Source organism: Aplysia californica, unplaced genomic scaffold (genome assembly GCF_000002075.1).
Source record: "Aplysia californica isolate F4 #8 unplaced genomic scaffold, AplCal3.0 scaffold00892, whole genome shotgun sequence".
Taxonomy (NCBI): Eukaryota; Metazoa; Mollusca; class Gastropoda; order Aplysiida; family Aplysiidae; genus Aplysia; species Aplysia californica.
Window position 1 is genome coordinate 182695 of NW_004798162.1, and position 10835 is coordinate 193529.

The 10835-nt window shown below is 41.5% G+C and overlaps 1 protein-coding gene across 1 annotated transcript in view; it reads left to right on the top strand.

Moving 5' to 3' along the window:
• Positions 1-954: 954 nt before the first annotated feature.
• Positions 955-10835, top strand: part of LOC101851081 (SNW domain-containing protein 1) — a 21582-nt gene continuing 11701 nt past the window's right edge. Inside the window, exons 1-7 of the mRNA XM_005110450.3 lie at positions 955-1095; positions 4020-4089; positions 5580-5654; positions 6106-6267; positions 8358-8557; positions 9047-9151; positions 9897-9966. Of these exons, the coding sequence (XP_005110507.1) occupies positions 1079-1095; positions 4020-4089; positions 5580-5654; positions 6106-6267; positions 8358-8557; positions 9047-9151; positions 9897-9966 (699 nt within the window). The 5' untranslated portion in view covers positions 955-1078. The remainder of the gene's footprint in view (positions 1096-4019; positions 4090-5579; positions 5655-6105; positions 6268-8357; positions 8558-9046; positions 9152-9896; positions 9967-10835) is intronic.

Below are 10835 nucleotides of genomic sequence, written 5' to 3' on the forward strand. Positions count from 1 at the left end.
CCTACAATAATGAATAGGCCTTCTCTCAGACATGGTCGACTGGTATAAAAGGTGCTGTGAACATGCATGTGCCATGATGTCAAGATATCGTTTTGGCGTTTTTTCCCTTCTCATCCAGTTCAATAATGCCTTGTTTTATCTCAGGTCTGTGGGTGACAATATCATATCCACCCCCCCCCCTTCCGCCGACACACACCTTTTAAATGTCATACATTATTTTGTGTTAATCATGGGCTTCTTAGATCAGTGAAGGCATGCATGTTAACCCATATTATGCGTGTAATGGGCGTGCTCGAGTACACACACATATACACACACACACACTCTCTCTCTCTCTCTCTCTCTCTCTCTCTCTCTCTCTCTCTCTCTCTCTCTCTCTCTCTCTCCCAATCTCACTCTCACTCTCTCGACTCTCTCTCTCTCTCTCTCTCTCTCTCTGTCTGTCTCTCTCTCTCTTTTCCTCCTTTTCTCTCCACCCTCTTTCTCATGCTCGATCTCTCGCACTCATTCTTCCCCCTGTCTTGCTCGCACTCCCTTTTTCTCTCTTTCTATCATCTCTCTCTCTTGTTCTCTCGCTGTCCCTCTATCTCTCTATCTCTCTTATATCTACCCACCTAACGCCGTGAGGGTGCCAGCGTTTGATGGGTGCGTCTGTTTCTCAGCTTTTGTCTTCCTTTTTACTCCTGCATAATCAAACGAGAAAGTTGTGTCCTTGGCTCCTCTATTTTAGTTGGGGTGGGCGGAGGGGTTCCCATTCAAGGAATACCAGTCCTCCTTCATCAGTTTGTATCTTGTACAATCCTTCTGAAGTTTTTGTTTTTTTTAATGGTCGAAAAGAATTGAATGACCAAGGCCTACATTTTCAGGGGAGTCCGTACTCTTATTCTTTTATGTTTCGAGGAAAAAAGCTTACGTCCTGCCTAACTCTTTTATGCATTTGGACAAGAACTCTCAAGATAACAAGCGCCACCTTGTGTTCTCAGTTCTCAGTTCTATTCGTCAATGGAAATCAAGAGGAGCTGGCAAGACCTGTATTGACTGTTGACAATAATTCTCAAGTTGAGAACAAGAGGCCACCATGGCATCTCTTTCAAGGTTGGTTAACAAATTATTTCGAAAGTTTGCAAAAGAAAATCATGCTGCTGTGTTCTGATAATCATGGGTCGGTTTCGTGTGAAGACTGAAATTTGCAATATCGAAGACCAAGCCGACGAAGTCGAAGCACACGAATGACATCGTCGTCGGACATGAAATGAAAATTTGACATTCATTAGACTTGAGTCAGACCACGTACATCCATTCGCTGTTTCATTAAGGGTATTCTTTTACTCTCACTCTCACGATTCTCTTTGAATTTTTGGTAAATAAGACCTTAGCAAAGGCATCACTTGACCCTTTGATTACTTCGAAGTCGAAGTGGGTGTGTACGTATTGTGTGCCATGTAATATGACATGTAATATGTAATTATGTTGTTAGTAGATTTCTAGATTTACATATGAAGCTACAGCGGGCACCAAGCACACCTCTATGATTGGCCCAAAGGTAAGATTGAAGAATACCGGACCAGCGGACTGACTTTGCCTATATGTCTCTACCTTAGGAATTCATAATTTTCCCGTTTTTAATAGGCTATCTCTCAATGGAGAATCTGGGACCGGTAGATCTATTCATTAAACTTTGGTCAGGGGGGAGACCCCCCTGAACCCCCCCTCCCCCCTCCTCCACCCAAACAACCCGCCCCACCTACCCCACTTTCTCGCGCAATAATGTATGAGTGGTCCGGTATTCTTCAATCTTCCCGCAAATATTAATATAGATGACGTATTTCCGCCATCTGTCTTTGTCGTCTTCTGGGGCTTCCCTTGTCGGTTGAATAGATCTCACCGTGGCGGGTCCGCTTTGCCGATTACCATGCGATGGGCGTTAGGCCACGTCACTTACGTTTCATCGCCGACTGCTTGGGTGTGTGTGTGTGTGTGTGTGAGCGCACTTATGTGTATGTGTGTGTGTGTGAGCGCACTTATGTGTATGTGTGTGTGTAAATTTATGGAACGAGAATTGCTGAGGTAAGTAAGATAACACAAATTAATGCAACAACAAAAAACAAACATGGTGAGATCTTCTAGTCGACAGTTACCTATCCCCGTGGTTTTACCCCATAATTTACCAAAATTTGATCATTTTTTGCATAATTTCTGATTAGTTTCCTTTATCGTTCTTTGTTAAAATTAACAGAATCGCATAGATTTAACGAAGTGGCTAGCCGTACTTAGATCTAGGTTTGGCCCTATCGACTCAAGCCTGTTAAGTACACAGGTCTCATTAGATCTAGATCTAGTAATTATTCAGGTTCAAATACATGCAAGTCAGTAAGGCACCTTTTGATTTTGTCTGAAATACAAATACTTTAGGCATTGCAAACTAAAAATTTCATTTACAATTCAGCCATCAATATTAAGTACGGCTAGACTGACAGTCTAGCCGTCCTTAAGTACGGCTAGCCTGCCAGTCTAGCCGTACTTATCTTAGGCCCTACTAACATTAGAAAGCAGGAGGTTTAAAATACATGCACTGTCATTAAGGCACCTGGTTTCGTCTCAAATACAAATACTTTAGGTACTGCACACTAAAAATGTATACAATTCAGTAGGCCTATTTTTTGTAAATGGTGAGTCCAGCCATCCTATTAAGAATAAGTACGGCTAGACTGCCAGTCTAGCCGTCATTAAGTACGGCTAGCCTCTTCCTAGATTTAATTTCACATTTTGGGGCTCAGTTTGCGTAATTTCAGAATTTTTCTAGATCTAGCATAAAAATGATGTGGATAGGGTTACTAGCAAGGGAAACCGCAGAAGGCGACAAAAATAGATGACGAAAATATGTCTGCCTGGTCTATATTTGGGCCAATTGGTTTTTAAGAATAGATTTTTATTTTTTTTAAGGTTCGTTGGGGGAGGAAAATGAGCGAAGCCACATTAACCCTTAAGATTCTGGTCCCTGATAAATGTTTGCCCAATAAGCGCAATCCCACGCGGCGCTCCACAGCTGGTCCCTGATCAGTCATCGTCCCGCGCGGGCAACGCATTTCGTTTAGGGCGGGGTCTGCATCTGTGTGCTAAAATGTGTGTGGGTCAGTCTGCTTGTGCCTGTGTGTCCATCTGGAACTTACTGCACTGTTTTGCAACGCGAGGCGTTGGTAGAGATAACAGAGCGTCGGTTGAGACGTTCATCCAATGAAATATGAGCATTTTGACCCAGTTAGACACTTGAGGCACTCGAAAGGATATTCAGGAAATAGGACTTTCATCTTTCAATGCAAACACCTTTCCTCACTTTTCAAACGATCTAATTCTTCCACCAAACGTTGTTTCCTGATGTAAATAATCATTGGTGGTTTTTGAACCATTGTCCTACCAGAGGGAGAAATTTGAGGGCAACTGAATAAAAAAAATATTCTGAAATTATCCCATTTTTTTCCTCTTTCGAACGATAGTTGATAAGCAGCTGTTCGCAAGTTCATTCATAATAGGTGTGAAATCTGGAAAACTCTGGAAAAGTTATTCGATTTGGTGTAACTTCCAATCTCAGCGTCTTTGATCAACCGACGAGGATATAATGGGATTATTCGTGTGATCGTAACACTTATTCATTGATCGTATCAGTTTGCTGTAAAAGATGGGGTGTTTCCCTGACCTGCCGCGGCACGCTCGCGTGACCGGTGTCTGACCCCGGCGCCCCGCAGCACAAGCTCACGGGCGACGTAGGTGGGTCATCGATCGATAAGAGCCCTCTTCCGGTTAACCCCACAGGACTAGAGTTAATGGGGACTGTTCACCCTGCAAGCAACTTTGTTGAATCCGAGCTTGCTCTTTTATGTTCTTTGAATCCGAGTTATTTTTTAATTGATTTTAATTAATTTTTAAAAACCCAGGAAATCCACCTCCTTTTTGTTGAATCTGAGTTCCACTGTATTTATTTTATTGATAACTCCATAAAGTGAGATTTTTTTGTCTTTCAGCATTCTGCCTGCTCCGGTGCAACGATTTGATAGAGATGATGAAGAAAGAAGTATTAGAGCCCAGATGCAGGTAAGTTTTATGTTACAAGATTATTAGAGAATAAACTTCAAGGAACAAAAAAGCTCGAAGAAGAGGTGGGCTCCATCAGTAAAAAGCTATAAAAGTAAAATAGTTTTGTTTTTCGTGTGCAGCCGAGTCTCTCCATCCAGGACAACCACCCATTGTCCAGCAGAAAAGTTGTCATCATAGACACATTGTCCTCTAGGATACTGCATATAAGATGTTTTTTGGTAGTAAAAATGCAAAGGGAGGAGTGGTAATTTGTACAAGTGATTTCTTTTCTTCTCCTCTTTTTCTCTGAAGAGGCAATCAAAGCCAATGACCAGCAAATGGTAGCCAAGGTGCTCTTTTTGCACAAAGAAAAATTTAGACAACTGTGTCCCTCGTGACAAGACAAAACTGTGTGGCAACAAACTGCAGGCTTGCCCTCTCTCAAAGCTGTCATGAATGAAACATTAACAGCTACTCTTAATCACACCACAGGCACGGGAAAACTTGAAATCAATAAAAAGCTGGATTTTGAAACTACGGAACAAATACCATACTTCATTGTCAACAGCTGAGATGTGTCCTTCGTGAAGCTGTGACGGAAAATTTTCAATCCCATCGTAACAAAGACTGGGAATTGGACTGTCATGCAGTCTCTTTTGATGATTACATTTATTATTTCAAAAATATTTAGGGTGGCTAGAATAAATTTATTGGTGTTGATGTTTTTTGTTAAGTTGATCAAACAATAACAATGACAATGTTTCTGGTCCTGATGTATGTCAAAAGGCACATAATTTTTTAAATACCATTCTGTACGAGACATGGCTAGTTTTCAATTTGAAACGATCTTCACACTTTTTAATGTTCTTTTATTGCCATAATTTAATATGAGGTAAATACATTCTCAGACTACTGCTTCAACACTCCAAAGAAAATATGTGTTGCCTTCGGTAAAGATAAAGAGGTGAAGGCTAATGCTGAATATCTGCATGAAAAAAAACCCTCAAATAAATCACCATATGATGCATTGAATTTGTTAGTCTATTAAATGGATTTGCACTTTATTTTACACTGGAACTGGTTCAAGCTCTTTCATATCTGAAGTAGGACCTCAGAATTTATCTCCAATAGCACTAAGAACATTGTCGTGAGCAATGTACTTTAAACTCATATAGGCTTCATTTCCTGATTTGCTTCCAGGTCGCAGCATTTTGATGGTTCTTTAAAGTAAAGTACTGTGTTAGTTCCAGATAAAGGTGGAAACAAACATTCTTTCATTTGTTATCGAAGTGATCTACTTATTTCACTAATTGGGCAGCATTGATAGTAATACAAAAGTTGTGTACCTGTCCTTTACTGCTGCTTATTTGAGAGATGTAGCTCATCCAGTGTGCTTTTATCAATCTTCTGAAGTGGTTCTTACACAATGTGATAATTGAAACGTTGCACTTGTGTATATGTTCTTTTATGTCATGTGTTTTGTTCTTCTTTTCTTTTTTTTTCAATAGGTTGCTCCCATCTCAAGTAATCGCACAGCACCTCCTTATGGACACAGGAAGGGATGGATTCCAAGAACACAAGAAGTACGACTTTTTTTGTTTTTGTGGTCTATCAAGTTTTCTTTATAATGGACCCTAGAAGTACATATATGAGAAAATCAAGGATTTTTTAGGGGAAGGGGGGTGGGGGTTCCAGTGTTGTCTTTGGGTCTCATGAAGAGTATTAAGGGAAATAAGCGAAAAGAGATTTATGGATGTTAAATATCCAACTGACTGTTTTGTTGTGGACTCCTCCCATGCTATGAAGCTAATGGGTGGTTGTTGTGTAGTGGGTTGGTTTTGGGTGGGGGGGGGGGGGGGAGGGACTGAAGCATTTGGGAATTTTTAGATTTTCTTTTTACTATCTTTTCAACTGCCTTCTTCAGTGTCTAGGTATTTTTGTTCATTTTGTTTCACTATTCACTTTATACCTGTCTTTGGGTATGAATCTAATGGTTAGATGTTTCAACATGTTACTATATATTTTCCTTGTCAGGATTTTGGTGATGGTGGTGCTTATCCTGAAGTCCCCATTGCTCAATACCCTCTTGGCATGGGGAAGAAACAGACTACGTCCAACGCTCTTGCTGTCCAACTAGATGCCGAGGGAAAGATAAAATATGATGCCATTGCCAGACAAGGTCATGGAAAAGACAAGGTAAGTAGTTTCCTGTGTACTCACATGATGCTTCATAGAGTCCCCGGTTAAATTAGTTGGAAGAATGGACATGAGATAAGATGTGTCTGCTGTTTGCGTGTGAGGAAAGTCCTTAAAGTTCTACTCATTTGCTCTTGTATCATGTTAAATAGTTTCGTGGCATTGTGTTGCTTACGGAAGAATTTTTTTCGATATTGTTTATTCTTCCATCAGGGTGTCCAGCAAAGTCGTTAAAAAGTCGTAAATTCGGCGCCAAGGTCGTAAATGGTAGTAAATTTGCCTTGAAGGTAGTAAAAATTTGGTAAACGGTCGTAAATTAGCCTGCACACTGAGTGATGAAGCCAGCAAGACTTTTCAGTGAACCTTAGCCGCGGTACATGACTCCATTTTTGCAGGTCGCGATTGTGATATAATTATTCGTTCACCTTTTCCCCGTCCGAGAGTACGTTTCACGCGAAAAGCCGGCTATGGTGGCAGGTGGAAGTGTATGTGACACCGAGGCTCGATCGGGAAAATCAAGAACTACTTTCGCTTTCGTTACCACCCTGAAATTTGGCGAAGATAAACTGATAACGCAACATTTGTAATATTATGCAGGTTGTACAGTATAAACGCTGTGTCGCCGTGCAAACAAAATTTAATAATTACTCGGACTCTTCACCGTGCTGTCATTTGTGGGGGGGGGGGAAGAAAATACAAGCTTTGTCCGATTTTTAGATTGTCGGGTTCGCCAGCGTGACAGGTCAGTGAACCTTCGCGCGAGGCACTACAAGGTACGGCATCGGTGAGCACCGGCGTTTGTTGGGGTCGCCAAAGTTCATTAAAAAGTCGAGCGTTGCGAAGTATAGGACTACGGAGTAGGGCAGGGATTATTGATTTTTTTAAAGAGACCCTTGGGGGAGGGGGGGGAGCGGATGAAGGCAACACCAAAGGACAAAAACTGTAAGCAAATTTCAGAATTTTGATTAGATTTAGAGCCCTCTCCAAAGCGCGCGTTGGTGCAGGCCTTGTGTGGAATCGGGATCCTTCATACTTTGCAAGCCGTGTTATTGAAATAAAGTGTTCGCGTTTCATTTGTTGGGTGATAGTAAATTAGAACAATATTGTAGCTTTCTGTTTAAGACTGGCAGATTTTCAGTGCCACTGCCTCTTGCCCTCTCACTCACAGTTCTTACACCTCTCACACTGAATAGGTTTACTCGAGTCATTACGTGTGTGTGTGCGCGTTGTTGTTGTGTAACATAGCCCTGGAAAATGGAGAAGCCGGTTTGGCAGTCACCCTGTGTGTACACATTAGGTATAAATCTACCCCTCCCCCTCCCACCTCCACCAGGGCAGTGCTACTGACTGAAACGTCTTTAGGCCATTCCCAAAGGGAGGATATTAACATGTTCTTATGCACCGTAGAATTGTAAATGGGCTGACTTATCAATGTCATGCTCATACTGTGCTGGACCCGCGTAGGGGAAACTGCTGCTTTTTCTGTCCTCTTCTTTACTATCGTCATTTTCCTCTACTTCTTTTGTATGTTTGTCACACTTGTGAACTACTATTTCCGGGGTGCCTTGATAGTCGAAGCTTGATTCCTCGTTTGGACTTCTCTGTTGACATCCACCCCTTGTCGCTCATATCACCTATGCAGTTGCGAGCGCCGTAAAAACCTTACTAAAACTAAATCTAGCTGCGAGCAAGCTTGCGATCGTCCGTCTATCCTCCATTTTGTCGACTGGACTTTGTTGTGTGTTTTTTTCGTTCCATATGTTATGTAATAATATATATGTTATTGATGGCACAAATTAACTCCCTTTTTCGAGCTGGTGTGGGGCTTGATTTGCTGGGTAGTAAATTTTTTTCCAGGTAGTAAATTTTTTCAGGAAATATTGCTGGACACCCTGTTCCATACTTTTATCTTTCCTTTGCAAGTGGCAAGATGTTATGTTCAGTGTGTAATCTGACAACACAAGAGAATTCTTAGGTTCACAAAACAAAGTAGTCGGACATTGAAGGTTTTATTTTTTCTTCAATGTATTGTATGAGTATTTATTCTGTCGACTCTGTGTCATTCACTGATTTTTGTTGTCCCCAACCAGGTCATCCATTCTCGGCCCCAAGACTTGATACCGAAACCTATTGAGGATGATGATCCATCTCTGCAACGTCCTAATGAGGAAAGTGTAGAAGAAAATACAGAGAAGACGAGATTGGCACTGGAGAAACTTGTGTCGGGCAAGATCAGTGCTGCCATGCCAGTGAGACACGCAGAGAAACAGGCCCCTGCCCAGTACATCAGGTCAGATGTTTTCGTTGGCACCCTGACGGTGGACCCAAATGCTTTTGGGTTCTCCCCCCCCAGTTTGCCTATGTCTTATATTGATTTATAGGAGGTTTCGTTGTTGGGTTTTTGGTTCCGAGTAAGGGGTTGCTGTTCTGTTGTTGGAGGATTGAAGTGAGCTGAAATTGAATACATGTGGGGGAAAGTTTGTATTGCAGCTGTTCTTTGTTTTTGCTATTGCTATGCCGGGGGGGGGGGGGGGGGGGGGTATTTGTAGCATGTTCTAGAGGTGACAACATATTTCTACCTATTTTGTGTGAATACATTTTGTTGTCTAGTTATTCTATGCTAGATGAATAGATAAATGAAACGTTCTCTGTACAAGAAACTATTTCTCATTATCAGCATGTAGTATTGTTCGGAGGGGGGGGGGGGGTTCTTTCCTTTTATGATAGTGACTTGTGCATTACTAAACATTTCCTAATGTTCAAAGTTTTTTTATTGCAGGTACACCCCCTCACAGCAGGGTGTGGCTTTTAATTCCGGAGCAAAGCAGCGTATCATTCGTATGGTGGAGACTCAGAAAGACCCTATGGAGCCTCCGAAATTCAAGTAAGCAGTAACGATCGATGTTTTGCCTTGGTTCAGGCCTTGCATGTTCCCAAAATTGCCCTGTTTGGCTTAACTCTTTCAGATTTGTTTCAGATAGATTTGCTGCTTTTTTACTTACTTAACCGTATAGAAATTTAGAATACCAGAATTAAGTACAGTTGAGTGGTGGTGAGTTCAAGGCAGTACAATACATTCTGCTAGTTGATCACAAGCTTTGGGTGATTCTTTTTTTATGTTATATTTTCTATATGTTCTTTCCGGATAACGTATCTGTTTGCTGCTGCGATTGTTCTTTCTTTTAAAAAAACATGTGTTTTATACCCTTATCGACACAAGTTTCCCCACTCAGGTATAGACGCTAGTGCAGTTGCTTCAAACGTGTAATAAGATTGCAACTTCTTATCATATTAATACAGTTACGGTAACCTGTTTTTATTTTGTTTTGTTTTAGTTGTCTCTGGAATGCCTTTTGGGAAAATATTCCCATCTTTGCACAATCACAATATCTGCTTCTCTAAAAGACTTTATTTCTTGTTAAACTAGTATAGAATTGTATGCTTTCGTTTGTGATATTCCTCCAAAAAAAATTTTTTTTTTTTTTTAAGGTCATTGCCTTCATTGTTTAGTTTTCCATTGACTGCAGATCCTGAAGACTGACCTCCTAGCTGGTCTTTTTGTCTTATCTAAGCTACTGTATAAAACTTTTTTCCCTTTGTGTGCCTCATAATTATATGTTTGGCTTCAGGGTGAACAAGAAGATCCCTCGAGGGCCTCCATCTCCACCAGCCCCTGTGATGCATTCTCCTAACAGAAAGGTCAGTTTGTTTAAAAGGGGCAAACGGAATTTCTGAAAAATTAGGGGTTTTGTTTTGGGTTTTTTTGTTTTGTTTTGTTGTTGTTTTTTTTTGGGGGGGGGTCCCTTCTTAGACAAAAAATATGATTCTGAGCTTTTGCAGTGCCCTCTTTCACTCACTTTTACAATACTGTGACACCTTGCAGGTGCTTCATCAGTGGAATTTTATTAATTTTTTGGTTTAATTTGTGTCCGATCTGAGAAGGTATTGATTTTGAGGTTTTTAATTATTTTTTTATCTTAAAGGGGGGGGGTTGAGGGGGTGGGTGAACAAAAAAGTAGTCTACTGGTTAGAAAAAGGAGCAGGGAGGGGGAGTCCGGGAGGGGAGTGGAGGATGGGTGTGACCTGGAAGCAGTCGTGGAACTACGGAGTCCGTACATCTCTATGGAAGCAGCACGCGCTGTTGTGCGGTGCTGGCGTAACTATTGATGTCCTTGCAGAGACCTGCGGTTGGCACTAATGCTATTCCCCATTCAGGTCTTTGTCTGTGCCGCTGTACAGCTCCGGACAGGCTATTGCTCTAAGCTATAGACCTCCAGGCTGATGCTGCCACAAAGAAAATGCCCCCATTGTTCGGGATGTCAAGACGTTGAGTATAATGGGGTGGGCTGACTTTTCCTTACAGTGCATTATTCAATCAATCAATCTTTTAGATATCAATTAAGTGGGAGAGCGTGTAGGGTGAGCGTATGAGCATGCGTGCGTTTGCATTTACGTTTATGTGCGTGTGTGTATGTGTCTGCCTGTGTGTGTGTGTGTGTGTGTGTATGTGTGTATGTGTGTATATGCGTGTGTGTGTGTGTGTGTGTGTGTGTGTGTGTGAGTGTGTG